Source organism: Vulpes vulpes, chromosome 8 (assembly GCF_048418805.1).
Source record: "Vulpes vulpes isolate BD-2025 chromosome 8, VulVul3, whole genome shotgun sequence".
NCBI classification, from domain to species: Eukaryota; Metazoa; Chordata; class Mammalia; order Carnivora; family Canidae; genus Vulpes; species Vulpes vulpes.
The window spans coordinates 8,950,622-8,975,393 of record NC_132787.1 but is presented as its reverse complement, the minus strand read 5'-3'; the positions used below and the strand labels follow the sequence as shown (position 1 = coordinate 8,975,393).

The 24,772-nt window shown below is 40.1% G+C and overlaps 1 protein-coding gene across 2 annotated transcripts in view; it reads left to right on the top strand.

Annotated features, from left to right (window-relative positions):
• ANO6 (anoctamin 6) overlaps positions 1 to 24,772 on the top strand; it is a 184,795-nt gene that overhangs the window by 80,322 nt on the left and 79,701 nt on the right. For both annotated transcript variants that reach the window (XM_072765493.1, XM_072765492.1), the window contains one exon: positions 23,474 to 23,602. In XM_072765493.1, the coding sequence (XP_072621594.1) occupies positions 23,474 to 23,602 (129 nt within the window). The remainder of the gene's footprint in view (positions 1 to 23,473; positions 23,603 to 24,772) is intronic.

Sequence of the window (24,772 nt, the reverse complement as noted above, 5' to 3'; positions counted from 1 at the left end):
GGATATTTGTAAGAGACTAGAGGACCAGGGATATGAGCAGGATGAGGCGATAGGATCAGGAGAGTTAGACCTGAGTGGGGCTTCATAATTCTTGCAGTTGGGGTACTGGCAAGAGTAAACTGGAAAAATAGGAAGTGGTAGTTGGAGAATCAGGATCTTTTTAACTAAGGGAGGAAATACAGTAACCAGTACAGACAAGGTCTAGGATATGAGCATTGGAAGGAGAGGCTGGGGCAGGGTAGAGTTGCGAGGACAGGGTGTTGGAAGGTGGGGAGGTAGTTATGTCAGGAGAAAGTCTTTGAGACCTTAACAGTGAGACAGGAATTAAATCCCTAAGGAAGGAGGGGTAGTGACTCAGGGTTCGGTAGATGGCTGTCAAAGACATGACCAGAGAGGTAGAAGAGAAATCTGAAGGATGGCAGGATAGAAGCTAAGAAGCAGATGACGTGGTGAGTAGTTTTGGGTGCTGCGTAGGGGCTCAGCAGCACTGACATTGTGGGCTGGATTTCTCTGTGTTGTGGGAGATGCCCTGTGCATTGTAGGCTGTTCAGCAGCATCCCTGGCCTCTACCTGGGAGGTGCACAGGTCCCTCTCTCCAGCTGTGATAACCAAATATGCCCAGACATTGTTAAATGTCTCCTCATTTAAGAACCAGGGAGTTAAATGAATACTGAGAAAGCCTTAGGGTCAGGTCACTGATGTCCTTATATAGAGCTGCTTCTAGGGAGTGCTGGGGATGCCACCGTAACCCAGTCTGGAGTGGATTTTGGAATAAGCAGGAGAAAAAATAGGAGATCTTGACCTCTCTTTCCGTGGGTTTGACTGTCAAGGGCTGGAGGATGAGAGAGCAGTGGTGGAAGAGACTGAGAACCAGAAATGACATCCTTCTGTCGGGTAGAGCTCTGAACAGACTTAAATATCGATGAGAAGAATCTGTGTGAGGGGAACACAGAGAGAGAAGAGTGGCTTTGAAATGGGCGTGGAGTGGTGTGTAGATGTGAAGGAGTCACCGTTAGATGGGAGGAGCAAGCAGGTGGATGCTACTGGCTTATGGATTTGCTGGAGAGAAGCAGAGGGAGTTCTCATCCAGCAGCTTCATTTTCAGCTACTGAGAGTGAAGAGAACAGAGTGCTGAGGCCTGGGGGGGGGGGTGTGGAGAAGGAGTTGGCACTTCGAAGCTGTTGTGGAGAGCTAGAGACCAAGCTGGCTTGGAAAACCGAGGAAAAGTACTAGGATGTCTGGGCAGTGGTGAGGGCCTGAATGGGGCTGATGAGTCTGAATTTACAACAACACCAACCTTCCCTGCTGTAGTTTCTCCAGTATCCCTCAGACACCAAGAAAGCAGATCATAGGCTTCCCCCCGAATTGGGGCTTTGCCAGCTGGTCATGATGGAAAGTGCAAAATATTGGCAAGAGTGCTCCCTAAATAATGAGCTTGGGAAATGTAACCTTATAAAAGCTCGAATCTGCAGATTGGGAGAAAAAGTCCTGGGGCACTGAGGTCATTGTGAAATGAGGAGGAGATGGTAGTTGTGCTCAGAAAGGGAGATTTCTGATAAGTGATTTTGGAAAGAGAACTTTTCAAGTGATGACAAGGTCCAGGGTGGGACCATGGAAGTTAGGGCATAAAAGGGAGAACATCTCTGGTGTCCAGTTACTAAGGGACCAAGGTGGCGCAGTCACATCTGTGGATGCAGATGTCCTTCTGGATGAGGGAAAACTTGAAATGGGGAGGGAAATGTGAGCCAGGGGTCAGATTTTCCGTGGACCAAGAGCAACAACTGGCAGGTAGGAGATGATATAGGCTTTAGGAAATTCTGGGGTTTACTCTACTTGCGTGGACCTAAATGCAAGCCGCTTTTACCCCCAAGAACACTGGGGCCTGAAGTTCTGAAAGTGACCTATAGAATAAGGTGAATGTCAACCTTATTTCCTTGCCCTGAGTGTGGAAGGTACGAAAGAATAATCAGAGCCAGCTGCTGCCCGTAGGTCTGCATAGTTTTGTTTGCAGGCTTTGTTTCAAAGTGATTGGTCAAGTTTTATTTCAAAGTGGCTTTTCGAATCAGTTTTAATCATCATCACCCCCACCCCCCTGAAATCCAGACTTCATTTTGGTTATTTCTGGCTTAACTGACCCTGAGGCAAATGAATTGGTGCTGCGGCTATTGAGGGAGGTTATGGTTTATTTTATGGGCAGTCCAGAGTCTTTCTGGCTAATCTCAGAAACCGAACCCAAGTCCCAAGGTCTGCCTCAAGATCCCAGGATCTTCAGGACCTGGAAGACTGGGAATAAGGCAGGATCCTTTTGTTCAAGCATTTCTTTACTTGGATTTGTACTTTTGAGTCTCCTACAAGGAAATAGGATGGCTTTGCTTTGTGGCTTTTGGCACTAAGCTCACCAAACTAAAAGAGAAAAGAAACTCACCCAAAAAAGGAAACCAAACAAAGGAACGTGGATTTGGCAAAAGAACTCTCAAAAGGAAAAATGAGACCAAAGATGGGCTAGTAAGAACTGCTGAGTTGACCCATTTGCTGTGGTAGGAATTTGCATGGCATTTCAGCTTTGAAAGCATTTCGTGCATTCAGGAGCAAAAGGTGAGGGAGTGTGTACTTTGCCTGAATATGGAGGGAAAGGGACCTACACATTTGCTTTACGTGACTGATTCAGGAGCTACATTTGTGGATTTGTTAGGATTGGAGGGGTAGGAGCAAAAATAGGCAGTCCAGCACGCGAAGTCTCAGTCAGAGATTTCTTTCTGAGTCACTTCTTCGGAATGCAGAATGTATTTTCCCAGAGAAACAGTCATAAATGGTAATGGGACTTCTGGGCCCAGCCAGGCCAGCCCAGCTTAGGCCAGTTTAACTCAGAGAGTTAAGAAAATTATCACATTCCATACTAATAATCCTCCGGAACACTCCAATCTTATTTTTTCCATTATTACTAAAATTTTAGAATGAAAGTAAAGTCCAGAGTGAGTGTGCGAGTGGAAGCTTGTGGAAAAAATTCTTAGCCTGATGAGCAAGAGGAGGATTGATTTTGATTTATGTTAGATTTTGAAGCAGTGATCTAAAACTTGAGAAAGACAATTTAATGGTTTGAGAAAAACAGGATAAAGAGCTTATCAGCTTCTATATTTCTTTCGACTTTTCTGTTAATGAGGTGAATTTTATTTAAAATAAAATTTTTTTTTATTTTGATTGAAAAGTTTCAAGCCCTGGAAAGAAGCTGTAGAAGCCTATGCTGCATGAGACTATTGTAGAAAGAAATATCATTATCCCAAATGAGTTTAAATTTCTTAGCTAGAAGGATTATGTATCAACCAGGGTATTAAAAGAACATGTGGATTTGCTCATGGTAATGTGGAGGTGATATGGGGGCCGAGACAAGTACCAGAATAGAAGGACAAATGTGACAGTTTTCCAGAAGGGATGGGTTAGGGTGGAAGTTGGACATAGACTACATTCCGATAAATGGAGATATTGACACTGGAGTATTAATCTCCAGGAGTATTACAGAATGAAATTTTTAAGCAGATGCTTTGTGAATGTTAGAAAAGAGGAAAGGTCATCAGGAGCCAATGTGAGTTCAGTAAAAATAAGTCATGTCAAACTAACTGGGCACATTACCTTTTTTTTTTTAATGGGGTGATTATAATGGTAGAACAAGGAAAAGCCACATTTTTGTGTTTTTTTTTAAATTGAAGTATAGTTGACACATTTTTGTATGTTTTGATTTTAGCAAATGATGTGAAAAAATTGCATTTAAATACAGAATGAAGAAATGTGGACCTAGTGAGGATATACTTATCCGGGCAATTGATCTTACCAAGACTGTGGAACAATGGCTAGAAATCAATTTCTAGAGGAGACAAAAATCAATGTGAATTAAAGTAAGCGCCTGCTCCCTAATTCACAAATATCCGCTGCCTAAGTACAGATTGTAAGAGCTGAGGCTAATGACTGATCATGTGGAAATGCTAGGTATTTGCCTAATTAAATTTAGTATGAATCAAGCATGTAACAATAATGTCAAAAACTTAATGCAAGTCTAGGTTGCATTCATGCCTGTGTGTCCAGAACAAAGAAAGTACTAGGCTTCTCCGTTCAGTATCAGTAGAGCCACCTACCGTGCTGGGTGCTCCATTTAAAGGTGGGGAGGGGGCATGTTGATTAGAGAATATCAACATAGTAGTGGATCCTGACACTTAGGCAAGAATATGACATCAAATTAAAATATTTGATGATAGTAATTGGTGGATGGAGTTGCAAAATACAATATTAAGACCCATTAATAGAAGGTGTGTGTGTGTGTATATATATATATATATAGGCAGACATTTCATTTCAGTAGAAAGCCTTCTCATAATTAAAGTACCTTAATTCCTTGGAGGGGTTCAAATCTAAGACTGGATAACAATCTAGGTAGATGATATATGCTTGAACCAGGATGAGAAGGAAGGGCATACATGTTTTATGTGTAGCAGAACTTGGTAGCCCAAGATAAGCAGGAAATGAGAGAAAGACAGGATGTTTCTGGGAATATACCACTCTGGTAAGTTGTCCGTGGCTCACTAATGAATCTGAGTTGCTTTTGTTTTATTTTTTCCCTCCTTTTAACTTATTGTCATCATCAGCCAAATGTCCTCCTAATAGCGATGTTCATTCCACTGCTTTTATTCCCCTGTTTTCAGAAAGCCTTGACTGAAATGCCTTGTGAATTCTTGCCCCACAAAGTATCCCATTTGAAATTCAGTGAGCTATCCATTATCTGGGGAAATGTCACAATTAATTTGACAAAAACAGGCATGAGGAAAGCAGGGAGCCCTGGGCATTCTGAACAAAGATGTGATATCAGTATTTACCATGGAACTCATTTGATTATAAGTCATCTAGAAGCATGCCACAATAATGGCCAGAAAGACTCACAGAAGCAAAAGAATTGAGTTAAAGTTGAGAGTCTGCTGGTAAATAACCTGACTGTGCCATGACCTAAAAAACAGCACTAATGGAAGAAGTTGTAATAAAAATTTAAAGGGAAACACAGAACTTGGCAGAAACGTATACACAGAAGGAATTCACAAGATTCCTGGAAAATTGAAAAGGAGGACCTGTGGGATTTCAACTATAGTCGCCACCCCCCCCCCCAATATTTTGAATTTGTAATTAATTTGGAAGGCTTAAGGGCTTTGGAAAGATGATTTAAAATCCCTTTATTTCTGAAGTCCTACTAGTTAACCCTAACTTTCCTTATTTTGACAAATAATAATGAAAAGTGCATCTTTACTATAAGCTCCAAATGTATTCTTTAAGTCTGTCTCTGGTTTTTTAAGAAAACAAACAACAAAAAACAGCTATAAGATGTGCTTTTACCCAGAAAACTCTAATGGCTCCTTCAAAAGGAACATGCATTTACAGTTCCTTCTCCCGAGTCACTTTTTGAAATGTAGATTAATATGACCTGACAGATTATAATAACCACCAAAGAGCATTTTCATTAATTATAATGAGCAAACCAATAATATAGATCTTTACAATGTTAGTATGAATTAGAACATATCAAGTCAAGACCATACTTGTAGCTGGAGTAAAATTTGACTGCTACGTCCAAATCCCTTAAAACAAAGACACAGAAGGAAAATTTTGACAGATCATTTAGCGATACTGTCATCATCAGCATTTCATGGTTTTTTGGTAGTTGTTAAGCGTTTTTAAAAAGTAAATATACTGCTTTGTGAAATAAGAAGAAGGTTGAAGAAGAGCAAGGTGAATAAGAGGAGGTACTTCTGAGACTTTGAAAAATGTTTTACTTAAAAAAATCTTTTTTTTTCTTTTTTGTAAAAGGAAGTCATTCTAAAAGTCCCTCCGAGATGCTGAACATAAGGTGGAGTTCCAGGGAAGTGGGAGCCCCCTGTCACTGTGCAGTTCTGCTCTCAGTCCCTTGTGGGCAGGTGCTTTTTCTTTTAGGACCTCAGTCTCATGTAAAAAGGCAGAAAAATCAGATTTCCTCACTGGGGTGTTGTTCAGTGACTGCACACTGATTGAATAGCATTTTAGCTATCTTAAAAGCATATTCATAAAATAATAATGCAGTAAGAAGTCTTCTCCAACATTTATGGATGTGCAGAGTTGGCAACACAGATTGCAGGCATGGGGACAGCCAGCCTCAAAGTGACCACAGCCCTCCATTGCTCAGCCCAGCCATACCCCTGCCCACTCCCCTTCAAATGAAACCAGACTGTGCTGGCATCAGAAATTGGTTCTGTTCTCCTTAGAAGAGCATGGAGGGGCATTTTTTTTGACTTACACTTCTGGGGAAAGAAGTCACAGGCATTAGGTGTCTACCAAATTATCGGTGGGTTGCGAATTAATCCTACTCAGCAATATTATAAAATGCCAGCAGTGCAGTCGATCAATAAATAAATATGTCAGGCACTTACTAACACTTGCTAATAGGATTTTCAATTGAAGTAGAAATAAGAGCTATTTAAATTATGCACTATTTTGAATAAACCACCATCAGCTTCACTAAATTTTGCTTTAAACTTTTTCATTTATTCATTCATTTAATATTTATTAATCAGTGTGCTTCAAGGAATACCAAGCAGTATATCACAGTGTTTCCCCTCAAGGCCAGGAGTGGGTGTACCGTTGCCTCTGTCTCCTGCACATTGTCTTATTAATTGACAAATGTTAGTCCTGCAACTGATGCTGATTAGTTGTTTGAATGAAAGACTTCCAGGCAGTGTGCTGTGTTTGATGAGTTCCACCTGCACTTAAATAAAAGTGCTGGAGGAGTTCAGGTTGGGTGTTAGTTCTCACCTCTAGTTGGGCCTCAGCATTCCCTAGAGAGCTTTTTTATTTTTTTTATTTTTTTTAATTTTTATTTATTTATGGTAGTCAGAGAGAGATCGAGAGAGAGAGAGGCAGAGACATAGGCAGAGGGAGAAGCAGGCTCCATGCACCGGGAGCCCGACGTGGGATTCGATCCCGGGTCTCCAGGATCGCGCCCTGGGCCAAAGGCAGGCGCTAAACCACTGCGCCACCCAGGGATCCCTAGAAAGCTTTTTTAAGAAGTGAAGGTGCACACTGACCTTCGTGTGCTAATCTTGCTCTTGGTTCTGAATATGTTTATATGAAGTTTATGAAGGTGACTCTGATGTGTGGCCCTGTTTAAGAACCATTATCTCGGGGCACCTGGGTGGCTCAGTGGTTGAGCATCTGCCTTCAGCTTAGGTCGTGATCCTGGAGTCCTAGGATCGAGTCCCTCATTGGGCTCCCCTCAGGGTGCCTGCTTCTCCCTCTGCCTGTGTCTCTGCCCCCCTCTCTCTCTCTGTGTCTCTCATGAAAAAATAGATAAAAAATCTTAAAAAAAAAAAAAAAGAAGAACCATTATCTCTGAAAGTTCAGGTTTGTAATTTTGGAGGAGGTGGTAGTCTATGACTCAGCCTGATTTCACTAGGTCCTGAAATCTGTACTGAAATATATTCCAGTCCAAGAAGCGGAACAGTAGGATATATACGTACATACTCACAAGTATATACACATTCACACATTCAGTTGTGTGTGTGCATGTGTGTATATGTATATACAGATATATCGATGCAGATACACACACACACACACACACACACACAGATTTATTAAACAGATTCAGCTGAAGGAATTGCTTTATGCAGTGTGGGGCCTAATCCATAGAGCAGGAAGGGCAGGCTGGAGACTCTGGGGAGGGGTGGCTGCTGTAGACCTTTTAAGGTAGAACTTCTTTTTCTCAGAGAAGCTTTTTTTTTTTTTTTTTAAGGATTTTTTTTTTAAGACCAGTCAACTGATTAGGTGAGTCTCACCCAGATCATTGAGCATAATAACATTTCCTTTAAAGTCAACTGACCATAGATGTTAACCACATCTACAAAATACCTTCACAGCAACACCTTGATTAGTGTTCAGGTGCCTGCCTGAGTCCTGTAGCTCAGCCACACTGACACCCAACCTAGCCATCGCAGTGGATATCGTACGGGAGGGTATCTCAATTGCATGAACAAAAAATGGAAGTGGAAACGAGTAAAGTGTGTCCAGTTTATATCGAGTGTGGAGTTGATCTGGGGTAGTGGGAGGAGATGAAGTTAGATGGTTTAAGGCCAAATGTAGGACTAAGGGTTTGGACTCGAGCTGAAAAGACAAAGCAGTGCTAGAGCAGCCCTGCCGAACAGAATTTTCTGTGATGATGGATATGTTCTGTCTCTGTGATGCCCACACCACAGTCCTTTAGCCATGTCTGGCTGTAGAGACCCATGGTGTTGGTTCAAAACCTCCTCGGGACCTTCCTGGGTAGAACCTGAAGCTGACCCCATATGTGGAGGGAAGGAGAGACTGAAGAGAGGCCACTCCAGACCCGGAGGTGGTAGGTTTAAGAAGCAAGCGAACCTATGAGGCTTGTCTTGGGCAGCCTCAAGGCAGTTAGATCCCCGCCACCCCCACCTCTACTCCCACCTTCCAGAATCTTCAGAATTTCTATAAAGGCCTTAAATGTGTTCAGCCATATACATCAACCATGTGGTCTGAATTCCACATCAGTATCTCAGGGCTGTGTCCTTGGGGCAGCTTCTCAGAGCAGGGAAGGCAAGTGGAATGTACATTCCAAGGCCAGAGGAGGGGGTGAGGAGCCTCCCGTTGCTGGGGTCCAGCTCCAGGGTCAGCCAGCGGTCACGTCCTCCCGATGACCTCCCCCAGCATGTGACTGGTGACACAGAGGAACTGGATTTTTCATTGTTTAATATGAATTCACGTCAGCGAAGTAGCTCTGCAGGCCGGTAGCTGCTGTGTTGGACGGGGCGGCTCTGGGGAGGTCAGTCCCACAGGAGGGCAGGGAAGGGAACAAGGAACCACAGATAGTCTTATGGTGGAGTGGGCCACTCCTTACGTCTCGCTTTCCCCTCCTGGTGCACCCGAGCCCCTCGTGTTGGTGAGGTGGCCCCAGCTCAGGCTGTCACCGGCTTCCCTCAGGCCCCAGGCCTCAGCGTCCGTTACTGCCCGCCTGTGTGTTAGCAGGTGCCAGGTGCCAGGTTTCTACCTACAGTGCTAGCGTTTTCCTCTCAACCTCAGACCTTGGTATTTCCACTTGGAACCTCCCAGATTCTTACTCGTCCTCCCCTCCTAACTGTGCTGCTCCTCCAGTTCTGGGCATTTTGGTAACTGTAACCACGGTGGCCTCAGCTGCTCAGGCCAGAAACCTCAGAATCCTTGACATTGTTTCTGACCTGCTGTGTGCAAGCATAAGGTACAGCTTGTCTGTCCCTTCGTCATCATTTATTTCTGTTGCTCCCCCCTCAGACTAGGTCACTCACTACCTCTCTTCCCTGGACTCTCACAGTCTCCCGTGACCCCTTTGCCACCCACTACCTGTCCTCTAAGCACTTCCTTGAAAAGCAGAAAATAGATCGTTTCATTCTTCTGTGATGTGTAATGGAATCCCCACCCCCGCCACCATTGCTTTATCTGTAATATTACAAAATATCACAGGATAAAGGGTTAATTAACTTCAGTTGATTTATTTAATAATATTTATCCATTTAATATTTCTCTAATCCTATTAAGCACGGTCCATTGGGAAATATCACTGAAGTATCCCTTGGGGCATATATTCTAGTGAGAGAAACAGACATTAGTCGAATAATTACACGAATAACTACACAATTAAAATTGTGAGAGGTGACATTTAAGGAGGAATATAAGGAGCTCTGAGAGTATAAAAGAAAGAGACCTAAGCTGGTGGAGAAGGACAGGGAAGGGCTCCATAAGGAGGAGTTTGCCAGGGAAGAATTCTGGGGAGTGGGGGCCAACATGTGCCAAGAGAGGAAAGCAATACTTTACTCCAATGGAATACGACGTAACCGTTAAAAACATTAATGGAATACAGAACCTGACACTGTGTTAGGACAGAATGTGGTCTTCAATTTTCTAAGCCATCTGGAGCAGCTTTTGGAAACCAAGAAGACGGAATCTTTAATAAAACATGAATAAGATGGTTCTGCTAAATAAACACTTTGGAGTTGAATGTGATCTCAAGTCAATTCAGCAAGTATCTGTTGGCTTCTTTTCCTAGGGGTTCTGGGTTAAAAGCAAAAAACAGGTTTATTTCCTTCAGTGTTATAATCCAATAAAATGATTGTATACATAAAAATAGTTCGATGACATATAATAGTATTTTATCATACTATTATTATAATTTATATAATATAGAATTAAGAGCCAGAATGAAAGGTATAAAACAGTGGTTCTAAAGGTTTTATATTTCTCCACTTTACTCTCTTAATAAAGTATGAACCCCGAGCTTTCTTTTTTTTTTAAGATTTTGTTTATTTATTCATGACAGACAGAGAGAGAGAGAGAGGCAGAGAGAGAAGCAGGCTCCATGCAGGGAGCCTGACATGGGACTCGATCCCGGGTCTCCAGGATCATGCCCTGGGCTGAAGGCGGTGCTAAACTGCTGAGCCACCCGGGCTGCCCCCCAAGAGCTTTTTTATGTGGGTATATTGATACTTACTGTAGGAGAACTTAAAATTAAAAAAAAAATTGAATGTACTAAAATTTACTTAAAAGTAACCAATGATAAACTCAATATACCTTAATATATGATATTTTAATGAAAAATCACTATCTTAAAAACATTAGTAAGAAGGATGGCATTATTTTATATACTTTATAGATCTCTTTAAGAGAAGGCAGCTGGATTTTTATATCTGCTTCTGCAGTTAAAAGTTGTAATATGTTGTTTCGGTTAAAGTATGAAGTAGGTCCAGCCTTGCACAGATACATAGACAGAAGAGAGGTCTTTTTAAAAGTCTTTTCAGGTAATTGTGGACATTCTTCTTTGATGTGACATTAAAACGGGACAGGTAGTAAGCATCTGAAAGGTTGGTTGCAATATGGAGTGTGAAACCATATCAACAAACTTTTTGTATATTGAAAAGCTGTCTTGCATTTCAAAGAGATCTTTACCCAAGCAAAATTTTTATCACTATGCATAGGGCAGTTGAAAATATTGGTTCACGGAGTTTAGTAGCTCTTACAAATGTTGACCCATTTCATTATACAGTATGAAGAAAATGACATTTGTTAACACACACCCAATCTCATCAGAAAAGCTAATGAATATTGGGAAGCTGTCAAGTTCACAGTGGTGAATACAAGTCGTCCTAAATTCTAATACTTGCTTGGAAGCTCGAATTTTATCATTAGCAATAAATATTGTCAGTTGTTTTTCCTGAAATGACAGTTTCACTTTGTTCATTTTCGGAAAAATATCTGCCAAATCCCGAAGTCCATATAACTGAATTTTGTGTTAGTCATCTGTCAACTAAATGTGGTATCTATGGAAAAAAATGGCTACTTAAAAATTACACAAGCACTTTTCCACAAGACAACCACCATAGCTTCAGTGTGCATCAGAAGTGCTTTATGGGCACTTCATTTCTTCACACAGAATATTGAAAAGGTGTGTACTCAAGGATCAGGATTTAATAAAGTTAGTTATTGTTACAGCTTCATCAAGAACATATTTAAGAGAAGTGACTCTTTATGTAGTGGTGAAGAATATAATGACAATTAGTACAGTTTGGTGTTGCTGCTGAGTAGTGTAAGACACTGACAGTTTTACCCACCATTGCTTTTGCACCATCATTGCAGATGTTGACATAGTAAGGAAGGTAGATAACTTCTTAGTGTTACAAAGGTGGTTGTGACCCCATAAGCCCCCTGAAAGGGTCTTACAGGTTCCTAGGGGTCCTTGTAATGCACACATCCATTGGCATAGACAGCAGTATAGTGAGGGAGAAAGAAAAAGAGACTTCTTATTAGGAAGGCTCCATGAGAGGAGAACTGAGTTAGACCTTGAAGCAGTACTAAGATTTGGATAGGTAGGAAGGAAAACAGAAAGGGATTTTAGAAGGGGAAGTCATGTGAGTAAAGCAGTAGAGGCAGGAAGCAGCATGACGTAGCCAAAACACTGATGAGAAGGATGGTTGAGTTGGAGGGTTAGGAATGGGAGTGATAATAAAATATGAGATATTATAATGAGATTCTGAGGGAATCTTGAATACCCATCAGAAATGTTTATACTTTTTCCAGAGGTCACTGGGAATAACTGAAGGTTTTGAATCCTACGACTTGAACATGTTGGTTTAGGACCATCCATATGGTAGAAGTGTATAAGGTGAATTTGACAAACAAGACAACTGAATGCAAGGAGACTGATTGGAATATTAATTGTAATCTAGTTTATAAGGCTAGAGAGATGGCATTCGATGGAACAGAGTGAAATGTAGACTAATTGCTTCAAAGGTAGAAGCAATATGAGAACTAAAGAAGAAAAAGTCAAAGGTTACCAACATATTATATTTTATAACCCCAGTTCCTTGCCAGGGACATTGTTAGGGAAATAGACCAAAACTGGGTGTTTCTATATAAGGTCTCACTTGAGACTTTCTGCTTCATTCAAAATTAGAATGCTTCCTTTTTTTCTGATAACAAGAGCTGAATCATTGAACACATTTCCTTTTGGCCCTTCTGCCAAGAGGCTTTGTGCCAAATGTCATGTTAAAATCACAATGGTTACAGTTGTCCCAGTGGTTAGTACACTTTCTTCCTTCTACTGTCTCTGGCCTTGATTCTCTATCTCTGTTTACAATTCATTAATCTTATTATTTTCATTCTATTTCATACCAGATGTCCTAAGACCTCTTTTGAAAGAGATTGGTGGTGGGAGACTCTTTTAGGGTTTCTGGTACCAATTCCAATGTGAAAGGGTATAATTCCCCCCCTCCCCCCCACTAAGCAGTTCTCAGACACCAGCTGGGTGTCAGAGAATTCAAGTCAATTCTGACATTATCTACCAGGAGATAGCATCAGATTCCAAAGGTTAAGGACTTAGTCCTACAAAATTGCCTTCTACTCCCCACTCTAACTGCAGTGGCAGGCCCCAGGCTGATACCGGTGCTTCTGATCAACTAGCTACAGATTGGAGGATCTAACAACCTCCTTTTTAGGTTCAATCAATTTGCTGGAGCACCTCACAGAACTCAGGGTAACATTTGCTTATATTTGCGAGTTTGTTAAAGAATTTGAATCAATAGCAAGATAAAGAGATGTATAGGACAAGGTATGGGGAAGGAGCTTGGAGCTTCCTTGTCTTCTCCAGATGTGCCACTCTCCCTGCGTCTCCACGTGTTCACCAACCCAGCCCTTGAGGTTTTTATGGCTTCATTGCATAGCCTTGATTGGCCAAGTTATTTGCTGGTTGTAACTCCAGCTCCTTTCCCCTCCCTGGAGGTGATGGAGGGCACTGAAAGTTCCAAGCCTCTAATCACATGGTTGGTAAGATCCAAAAGTCATTTTTATTAATAAGACATCCATATCACTTTTATGTCTCTGAAGCATTTTCAGGACATGTGGATGAAGACCAAATGCATCTGAGAAATATATTTTGGTCATCTGAATAACCAAATATATATTTCTTATAAATCATTATATCACAAGGAGAGTACAACGTAATGATAATATATTAACCCTTCACATATTTTATTCATTCATAGCATAGAGCACTCTACATCATTCACGTTTTACTCAGAACCTTAAAAAAGCTCAAAAGACTCTTGACATCCAAAACCAAAGCACCACAGTTAAATTTCAAAGAAATTTGATAAATTCAGTTCATCTGGTTGTCCAATTCAAAGCAGACGAGAAGTAACAAAGGATAGTGAAATACCTATTAAAAATAGGTAAAGTGATACCAAAAGAAATGACTCAATAATCTGAGTATTGGCAGAGAGAAAAAGCAAGATACAGGTGCAAATTCCTAGTACTTGTAGATTATGTGAATGTACCCAGCACAGCTCATAATTAATAAAGAGCTGTTACATGTTAGAGAAAACCAATAGTTCACATTTCTCACATTACCATGTTCCAGGCTCTGTGCTATTGCTGTTGATGTATCATTGTACTCAATCGTCACAATAACCATGCATTTCTTCCTATGATTGCCCTTTTCACAGATGAATAGTTTTAAAGAAATAAAATATATACATAAAGGTACACTGCTTTTGTATATGGCAGAGTTGTGTTTTGAAATTGGCTCAGCTGGATAACAAAGCCCATGTTCTTTATTGTTATTTGGGACTCCCTTCATTTTTACCTTAATAATAATAATAATAATAATAATAACAACAACAACTAAGTTCAATATCCTCTTAAAAGATATTAAAAAATACTATCTAAAAATACATTTCCTCAGAGCACTTCACTTCTTGAAAATTCCCAACAATTGACCGGAAGAGGATTTTGTAAAGTATTATTTATAGTCAGTTTCAAGCATTTTTGTGCCATTGTTTTAAATTAATCCTATGGTGTTTTTTGGTTGGTTGGTTGTTTTGGAAACATCTGTGCATCCTCATTTTCAGAGAACAAAGAACAGCCATTCTTGTAAACTGCTTGTGAGTTAAGGAGAGAAAGTAATACTTATATAAAACATTAACCAACTAATAGGTGTCATAATTTTTGCTTTGCTGGTCACTTGATGCTCTGGCTTCTTTTTCTTCCTCCTGCTTTGAATGAACTTGGAAACATCAGATCTCAGAGAAGTAGTCTGAGAGGATTATGGCCAGTGGATACATGGGACATAACAATCCATGAGGGAGTGAGTGCTGATGACAGGACTCTTGTGCTACAAACTCTGAGCAGCTGAAAAGCTAAAAATAACCTGGAGCAGTTCTTAGACTAGAAATGGAAACATCCTGTGAATGATGAAGAGTCTCTGGGAGTGATGGATGGTAACTTGAGGGGAACCTGCCAGAGAAGAACTGGACAGGAAAAACCTAGTAAAGAGCATGACTTGTTGCCTTGGTTACATCCCCAGTGCTACCTTCCATAGCATGTTCAGCTTGACAGTCTGAATAGCCAGTTTGCAACTCTGTTTTCTGTTCTTGCTCAGATTATAATCCCCTTCTATGAGGTAGGATTTCTTTTAAACTCATAAAATTTCAGGGACTGGTTATCCGGGTCACATGTGACTCAGGTGACCGAGAAAGAGGAATAGTTCACAGTGTTGGATGTAGTAAATGAGAACTACCAGTAAATATTTTTGAGTTGTCACCAGTTAGTTTTCTAAGAACTGAAATTAGATATGTGAAATATGGTTGACTTAGGGGTGCTTGGGTGGCTCAGTTGGTTAGGTGGTTAGGAGCCTTCTGCTCAGGTCATGATCCCAGGGTCCTGGGATTGAGTCCCATGTCCAGCTCCCTGCTTAGTGGAGAGCCTGTTTCCCCCTCTGCCTGCCACTCTGCCTACTTGTGCGTGTACATGCGTGCTCTCTCTGTCAAATAAGTAAAATCTTAAAAAGAAATATGGTTGACTGAGAGGAATAGGAAAGTAGGTGAAGGGCAACCCTGTGGTTATGAAGTCATGTGAAAGCTCTTGTTCCTTAAGACTGATGATCTTAAAGTTGTGGGTAGTATGTTGTGAAAGTCCATTAAATCATAAAGGATCTGGTCATAGAGATATTATTTTGGTTCTAATGGACTCCAGAATATAAGATTGGGAGTTATTTCCTAAAGATCCAAAAAGTGTAATTATGACAACCATCTTGCCTAGGTGGGAAACCTATCAAACATTTTTCCTCAAGAGGTAGTACAAATTGAAAATGCTAATAGATTCAAAAGATGTTTAAGAATGTTAAATCCATAATGTGATCTTAAAGTAAAAGCAGGACACTTTTGGGATATTGAAACCTTAAGAGGTTAGCCTCCGGGAGAATAATCATACCCTCTTAGAAGTATCCTCTTATACCACTTGACTTGTTTTTTTATCACATCTATCACTTTATCCTTCCTAAGACTTTATTAGGAATATTTACAGCTTAATCTCATCCACATTTCACCAGTGTTACCATTATCAGATGCGAACTGTGCAAACCAATGATGGCTTCTTCTAGAAAAGTATGAGAACTGCTATGGGCATTTTCACACTTTTTTTCTTTTCCTTTTGTGACTTTTCTTGTTTGTCTTCTTTTCTACGGATCACATCTTTAAGGAACACTAAATAGAGGTTTAAAATGGCTGGAAAACCTATGGAAAAACTGGGGAGCAAAAAAAAATTGTAGTCATGCTGATGAAAATCCTAATCACAGCTCTCACTGTGGGGTTAAGGAAAAGGTTCAAACAGAGTCCCTCCCCTAGGAAGAAACTTCTAACTGAGCATCTCTCTGCAAACTTCCTAAAACCTGTTATCTACCGTAGTTACACTTCTTTTAAGGAAGTTTTACTTTAAAAATGTCATTAAAAGTTCTATTTTCATATTTCCTCAAGCTTGCTTCAGGAATTTTAAGAATATATAAAGTCATATGAGAACTTCATTTGATAAAACCACTGTTTCCTTGGCATGGGCTGGAGGGAAATATTTAACAGTAATTATGCCTAATGCATTATGCCTTTATACTCACCCAGCATCTGAAATGTGATGTTCTAATAATAGAACTCCAGAGTTTATTTTAACATGAGCAAAAGGAAACAAAGGCAAAATGCATATACCAAATCAGAAAGCTGTTGGCATGAGAATGTTCCCTTGTGTGTATAATCAAAAAAAACAGAAGCAGCAGCAGCATTTTCATGACACAATCTAATGATATCTGTAAGCGAACTATATCCATCCCTGTTAAGAAATGGCTGAAACCCATAAAATGAGCTGTTTTGGAACTAGTTATAGCCATTTACCAATATAAAATAGCAAGATCATTTCTTAGGAATTTGTACATAAGCGTTTAACTTGCAATAAAAATTATTTATGAATTAAATAAGTACTAAGTTAATTTTTATTAAGAATTACAAATTCTAAAAAAAAAAAAAGAATTACAAATTCTAAATTTTTTCCGAAATTTTTGAGTCAAAATATAAAACTGATATTTGGTAGTTGCACAGATGGCATATAAACTATAATAGAAAGTATGTCAACCTGGGGCAGAGATCTCTAAAACTAGTATTGCACATTCCAGTTGAATGTCTGAATTTCAGAAAACATATCAACATTGTTGAACCCGGGACTGATGGACAGTACTCTAAAATATTTCTCCCTTTTGCTTTTGGGACTGACTTGGTAATTTTATGGGCCCCCTCTATATTGCCATTCATCCTCTTGCCCCATTTGCCTGCATGGTCTTTAGGATCTCATCAGTAAAACCCAAGAGGATCCATTGAATAGGGATTAAATAATAATATAGTTCAGTTCGGTCAAGAATAGTAATTGGCATTTCACAAGAGCAGTAATTCATTTGGGCAGTACCCATAAAAATGTTGGCACTCTAATTAAAAAGTGCAAATGAAAAAATGTTTTTACTATCCCGGGGAAAGTGAAAATAACTGAAATCTAGTGAGGGTGGGAAAAGGCATTTTCATACTCTGCTGGTGCAAGTGTTCATTTATTATAAATATTATGGTTGACAATTTAGCAACCTGCATATCAAAAGCTCCTGAAAAGGCCATGCCACTTAAAATCTGCTTCTAGAATTTAGCCTAAGGAAATAGTAATTGGACATGTGCATAGATAATGTACAAGGATGCTCATTGCATCAGTGTTTATAAAAGCAGCAAATTGGAAACAATTTATGTGTTCATCAGCAGAGGGAATGTTTATATTATAGTGATTAAACATGATGCAGAGCTTTATATCAAGCTAGAAAAATGCCTATGATAGATGTTTATAAAATAGTATGTAGGGTATGGTACCATTTTGGGGTGTGTGTGTGTGAGAGAGAGAGAGAGAACCTGAAAGGATATATTCCCGAAATATTAAGCTCAGCTCAGCTCTGGGAGGTGGGATTATGTATGATTTTTATTTATTCCTTTTTACTTTTCTGTATCTTCATTTTTTTTTTGTTTTGTTTTGTTTTTGTATTGAGTACATATTACTTTTATCATCAAGGGAGAAAGATTATTTTTATTCTAAGAAAAACGTAGACTAAGCTCATGCTACCTGTAAGGCTTAGCGGAGAACTCAGGGTGAGTGAGATCTGGCCACTGGCCTTCAGAAGTTAATAGTGTGGTTAACAGAGTGGGAAAGGAGACTGTGATTTGTACAAATACCATTCTGCGTCACTCTTGAGTACACCTTGATTATTATAGTGTCACCATCAAGGGTTCTTCATGGAGTATCTAGACATGCTTGACTCTAAGACAAACCAGAGTCCTCGCTTCTGGATATACCTTCCTTCTTCCCCTTTCTACTGACTTCCCTCCCATCAGTGTTCAAAAACGTACTCACTTATCCCCTACAATACACTAGTTAGTGAGCTGACTGCTTGTTGGGCCCCTGTGTGTGTCCACATATCTCTCCTTATTCCTGTTAACTAACAGGTTTCTTCCTCTTCATCCTGCTTTCCACAATACCAGTCTTTCCACCTTCAGCATCAAGCCCTATACCAGCAGTGCTTGGCATTTTTCTACTTTGCATTTTCTCACTATCCCTTGTTTTTACAAGCTGGGGAGGAGACCTGATAAAAGGAAAGAATTTGTTCTGGTCTCATCTCTTCTCTCTGCAGTTGTGTAAAGCAAAAAAAAGTTCCACTATTCCTTATGCTTTGAATCTCCCTGAGTTGGGGAAAACACTTCAGAGTATATCTCATAACTGTAGGGTATGTAAATAAGGTTTCATTGTGTCCCATATCTTGTGAGATCTAAATATTTACATAAAGGCTTTCCTTTCTAAACTTTGGTTTCCCTAGAACTTGCTGTGTGCGTGGATTCAGGGTTTACTGAAAAATAGAAGATCCAACATTTTCACTTTAGTTTTCTGCTAGGATAAAGTTTGCTTTTCTTCTGTTGTGTCCTCCTTGGAGTTAATTTGCTTTGTTTTACTGGTCTTAAATACTGAGGAGAGTCTCGTGTTTTTTCTACATTCACATGTCAGTTACTCTAATTGTGTGAGTGTCTTGACATCATTTGTTTTTCATAATGTAATTCTTCAACTATTATTGTTAGACATTAAACCTTTCTTGCATCCTGCTTCATATAAGGTCAAGACTATTACCCAAATAAGCTTGGACTACTCTCCAGTATCATAGTCAATGGTGACTATTTGAAAATTCTGGAGATACAATCAGTTATCACTTGCTGTCCAAGGCAAGTTTCAAACACTCTTGCACATAAATAAGAGTTTGAGCAAAAATCCCAATTGGACTGCTTTTTATGCAGATCTTGGACAAATAACTTAAATTCAGCATTTCAAGCTCTAGGAATAGATGCCTCTATTGTAGAATGAGACTTCCAGTCTTGTTTTTGCAAGGTTATTTGAGGACCTGATTTGTGGACACTTGAGAAGTCTGAGATTGGACAAATGCTAAGCAGCAAGTTATTTCATGGGCTTGCCAAGTGCTGATACCAGGAATTCCAGGAGGGTGCTTAGTAAGATGGGCTGCTCACCTAGAACCAACCTAAATGCCACAGATCAGTGACACTCAGACAGTGGTTTCCCAGGTCCTCTCTTACCCCAGCCTTTCCTCCTCCACCTAGAAGACAGACCTCACCATCATGTTACCCATTCATATACCTGAAGCATCCTAGTCAAGAAGTTGAATGCCTTATTGCAGCCAAAGATTGCTTATGAGAAATTTTCCTACAAAGTAATTACTGGAAAATCCTCATCTTTGAATTTGTTTTTCTGTCTACTAGAACATTCTTTCTCAGTCCCTTGTCCTATAGCACAGAGATCTCAATCGGATCCAGGGACAGGACTGGTACCCACCCATACTTCCTAGCCAGGAGCAAAAAATTTTCAAGTTCTTAAATTCACAACTCCAGCTTACAAGTACTGGGCACAGTATTTTGCTGCTTGCATTTTTTATCCTGATTTGGCTAAAGAGATTCCTGCCCTCTAGGGCTCTTTTATTGAAGGAGCCACCCCACAAATAAAAGAAGGAAAGAAGCCAGCTTAGAGGAGGGAGGCCTGGAAAACATCACTTGCATGAATCACACCTGACGTCCCTTCTTATTCTCCTTTTCTCCTCAGCCAAGCTCTTACTGCTCAGACCAGCATGTCTCCTTTGCATCTCAAGTGTGAAATGTCAGAGGCAGCAGCCAAAGACAGAAGTGGTCAGGCCACTATTCCACGGTGGTTGGCAGCATAGTTTTGAAATAATGACAAATGAACATGAGTGTTTTTTTAACCACTGCAGCCCTTAACTTAAAGTACACATCAGGTCAGGTGGCCACCAATGAGTAAATGAATGCTCGATTGGTGGAATCTAGTATCATCGGGACTGGTGAGGTCATTGGGTATTTTTGTATCCTTTGAGTAATACCTAGTAGTGCAATTGCTGGATTCTAGGGTAGCTCTATTTTTAACTTTTTGAGGAAGCTCCATACTGTTTTCCACAATGGCTGCACCAGTTTGCATTCCCACCAACAGTGTAAGAGGGCTCCCCTTTCTCCGCAACCTCACCAACACCTACTGTTTCCTGTGTTGTTGATTTTAGCCACTCCGTCTGGTATGAGGTGATATCTCATTGTAGTTTTGTTTTGTATTTCCCTGATGATGAATGCTGTTGAGCATCATTTCATGTGTCTCTTGGCCATCTGGATGTCCTCTTTGGAAAAATGTCCAGTTTCAGGTTTTTGTGTCTCATCTTGGTGCCATTTGACTTGGTCAAAAAGAATGAAGATCAGGGATGCCTGGATGGCTCAGCGATTGAGTGTGTGCCTTTGGCTCAGGGTGTGATCCCTGGGTCCTGGGATCGAGTCCCACATCGGGCTCCCTGCATGAAGCCTGCTTCTCCTCTGCCTGTGTCTCTGCCTCTCTCTGTCTCTGTCTCCCTCTCTCTCTGTATCTCTCATGAATAAATAAATTATTTTTTTTTTAAAAAAAGAGTAAAGATCAGGTTTTGAGTAGGTACAAGCAATGCAGAGAGGTCAAAACTTGAATAATTCATCACCAGTCATTTAAAGAAGTTTGTCAGTATTTATCCTGAGAGATTATTAAAATTTTACTATATAAAGCAAAACTTTAGGGGAGGAATTACTTTTTAGTTCTCTATTATTTCTTTCTTTTTTTTTTTTAAGATTTTATTTAGTTATTTATAAGAAACACAGAGAATCAGAGACATAGCAGAGGGAGAAGCAGGCTCTCTGTGGGGAGCCCGATGTGGGACTCAATCCTAGGACCCAGGGATCATGACCTGAGCCAAAGGCAAATCCTCAACCACTGAGCCACCCACGCATCCCAGTTCTCTATTAGGTGAGTTGAAATGTCCTATTGGGTGAGTTAGGCCTATAGTAGATTTATCAAGTGAAAAATCTAGCTTTTAAAAAAAACACAGTTTTGTTCATAAATCAGTCTTTTTAAATTTGGGCCAGACTTCTTGTCTGCTACCTATTTTTTCCAGCCCCACCTTGAGTTTCTCCCTTCTTCCCAGTTGCCTAGTAGGAGGCCTTCTGCCAAGAGATGGGAAACCTAGATTTCATAGCAGTAGAAAACTGGCATCCTTTTCCCCAGCATTGCATTCCAGTAATACCATCTCAGAGTTTGACCCAGTTATTTCACACAGACAGCTGATGCCAAGTCCGTGAGGCTCTCCTCCAAACAAAGGGCCATGGTCTTCAGTCACACATGAGAGAGGTGCATGCAGACCAGATTATCCGGAGGCTGACTGCCAGCCTATGTGGCTGAGCAAGGGCAGTGGGAGGGAGAGTGTCTGGAGCCACGTGCAGGTGGGGTTCTCATTCCAGGCTTCATTCTTTAGCCCTTCACTTCAGTGAGTCCTGCTGGATGCCACCAAAGGCTACAGAAAAAAAAGTGGCTTTTGTACACTTTTCAGACATCTGTAATGGTGACCAGGTTTTTGTGACTATTATTCCACCCCACTGCACCTCCCCTTTGCCATTCTGAAGAAATTATTCATTCTTTCCCCCCTCTACACAAAATTTTCCTCTCGTAGCTGCCCCGGTTGTCACCAATTGTGTAAGATCTTCATTGAAAGGAAGAGAAAGGAGCCTAAAGGACTTTGTGACTGAAATGGAAAAGATGGGGCTTTAGCATTTTTGTACAGCTTTAAACACTTTTAAAAGTTTATGGATATTAAATAGCTGAAATTGTAAGTAAAAGAACTGAGTAGAGGCACCAGCCCAAGACACGGATGTGTCTGTTGTCCTGGCCCCTCTGTGCTCTGGCTCGGGAAACTCAAGGCAAGGGCACAATGTTTGTGGTTAGAATCCCTGGTTAAGTGTGACTGGGATAGAGGTGTGTTGAGTTAGGTTACACCAGTAGCATGTGCTCCACAGGCGAAGTAACCTGCTAAATGGGGGTGTTTTGACTGCTGGCCAGAGACCTTCACCTGCTCCATGGTGGAAAAGAAAGGAATGACGAGTATCAGGTTCAGTAAAAGATGTATCTTCTCAAAAGTGTGAAGAAAAGGAAGACAGGGTAGTGATAAAATTAGGTGATTTTTGTATTAAATTGATGCTAAATGCAAAGAAGAATTAATTGCATTTAGTGATTAAGTGGTTCTGCCAAATGACTACAAAATGCAATCTCCCCATGAGCTTTCAGTGAAAGCAGAAGTTAAAGATTTAAAAATATTGCTTATCACTTAAAAAAATAGTCTAATCCTTAAACAGCAACAAAATTCACGTAAGCATCTGGACAAGCTGTGTGAGCAACAGAAACCCAAGTCTTTGCTTACAGTGAATTAAAATAATTCTTTTCAAATCCACATGGTAATAAAGACTGTTTTAAACTCTATTAGGTCTGTGTTCAGCCATTGTTTCTTCATTCTTTTAAGCTCTAAACTAAAAGCTCACTTATTTATTATTGTTGCTGGGGTCATTCGTTTATTTGTTTTATTTGCTAGGAGTGAAGGGATATTTTTTGTGGATTTGGGAACAAATATCAACAGCCATTGTAGCTTTTGTGTTTATCAAAGCATCATCTGATTTTGTTTAATGTTATAAAGTGGTACCTTCTGTAAACTGGGAAGGTCCGGAGAGAAATCATGAAAAATGGTAAAAAGGTTAGAAATTATGACTTAGGAAGGGTGAGATTTTCATAAACGGTGCTTTGCCTTAGATTTTTCTTCTTCGTAAATGAAGAAACTAAACTTCACTCCTTCAGATAGGCACCTCTGGTTACCGTGTTTATTTACAAAGTGACACTCCTTTGCTGTTGGAGGAGGGAATAATTCTGAGATGATTGTGTTTACGTAGAAAATACTGATATTTTCCCATGTGTTTGTAGCATAATCCTAAACTGCTCAATTCAAGGACTCCTTTCACCAAGAACATGCTCTGCTTGCAAAGATCATGGTGACCGTGACCTCTTGGTTAAGTGACTAGGAATGGATTTTTTCTTTCTCTCTAAACACACTGATGTACTTATTAAAACTAGAAAATAAACACTTATAAATTGACACTTTAACAATTGGATTAAAATTTGTTTTTCCACACAGGAAGAATTTAATGGAAAACATGACTCCCTCTTTTTTAATGACGGTCAGCGAAGAATCGACTTTGTTCTAGTATATGAAGATGAAAGTAGAAAAGAAACCAATAAAAAGGGTTCAAATGAAAAACAAAGGGTAAGTTTTTGCTATTCTCGTTTTTATTTCTTACGATATTGTGAAGTGAAAAAAATGTTTTTTTTTTTTTTAATGTAAGCAATAAAGTGAAACTGGTGTTTGAAATATCATGTACCAAACATACGTTCATATTTTCTCTGCTCATCATTCCCTCAGGCCATGTTAACAATTTTTTCTTTTGTAATTTGAAGCAGAAACTTCCTTGGGCTCTTAACCTCAGTTGGTTTCACAGCTGAAGACAGACTTTCTTCCAAGGAATTGCACTTTCTATCTGTAGAAGAGATTTACGTTATTATTTTTTTTCTAAGATTTTATTTATTCATGAAAGACACAGAGAGAGAGAGAGAGAGAGAGAGAGAGAGAGAGGCAGAGACAGACGTAGGCAGAGGGAGTAGCAGGCTCACCGTGAGGAGCCTGTTGTGGGACTCCATCCCAGGGCTCCAGGATCATGACTTGAGCCAAAGGCAGATGCTCCACCACTGAGCCACCCAGGCGCTAAAATATTTGTGAGAAATAGAAAAATATTTGTGAATTCCATCATACCGTCTGTCAGGCCTTATTTAGGATTTAGGACTCCACCAAGGAAAGGCAATTTCAAAATCCTGTTTTCTTTGAAAGAAAAAAAAAATATACCTAAATCATATTGATTTCCTAAATCTAGTATATCTATTAATATACTATATTAATCTATCTCACCAAAATGTGATATTTACATTAAAAGTATACTTGGCGAGGTACCCGGGTGGTGCAGTGGTGGAGCTGGAGCCCTGAGCCTTAGGCTCAGGTTGTGATCCTGGGGTTCTGGAATTGAGTCCCACATCAGGCTCCTCGCGGGGAGCCTGCTTCTCCCTCTGCCTATGTCTCTGCCTCTCTCTCTCTGTGTGTCTCTCATGAACAAATATATAAAATCTTTTTTTAAAAAAAAGCATACATGCCTATTTGCTACAAAGTGGGAAAAGAAACTAATGATTAATAGTGACAGCAAATGTAGTAAGTGTGGTAACTAGCCTTCACTGTGCTCTTTGTGGATGGTATGTGCCTCGTGCATGCTTTGTCTTATTTCATTTTCATAGTAACCTGGGAGGTGCATTCTGTTATCGTACCATTATAGACAACAGGGGTGACCCTTAAGGTCACATGATTGCCCAAGGTCACTGACTCTAGCATGAG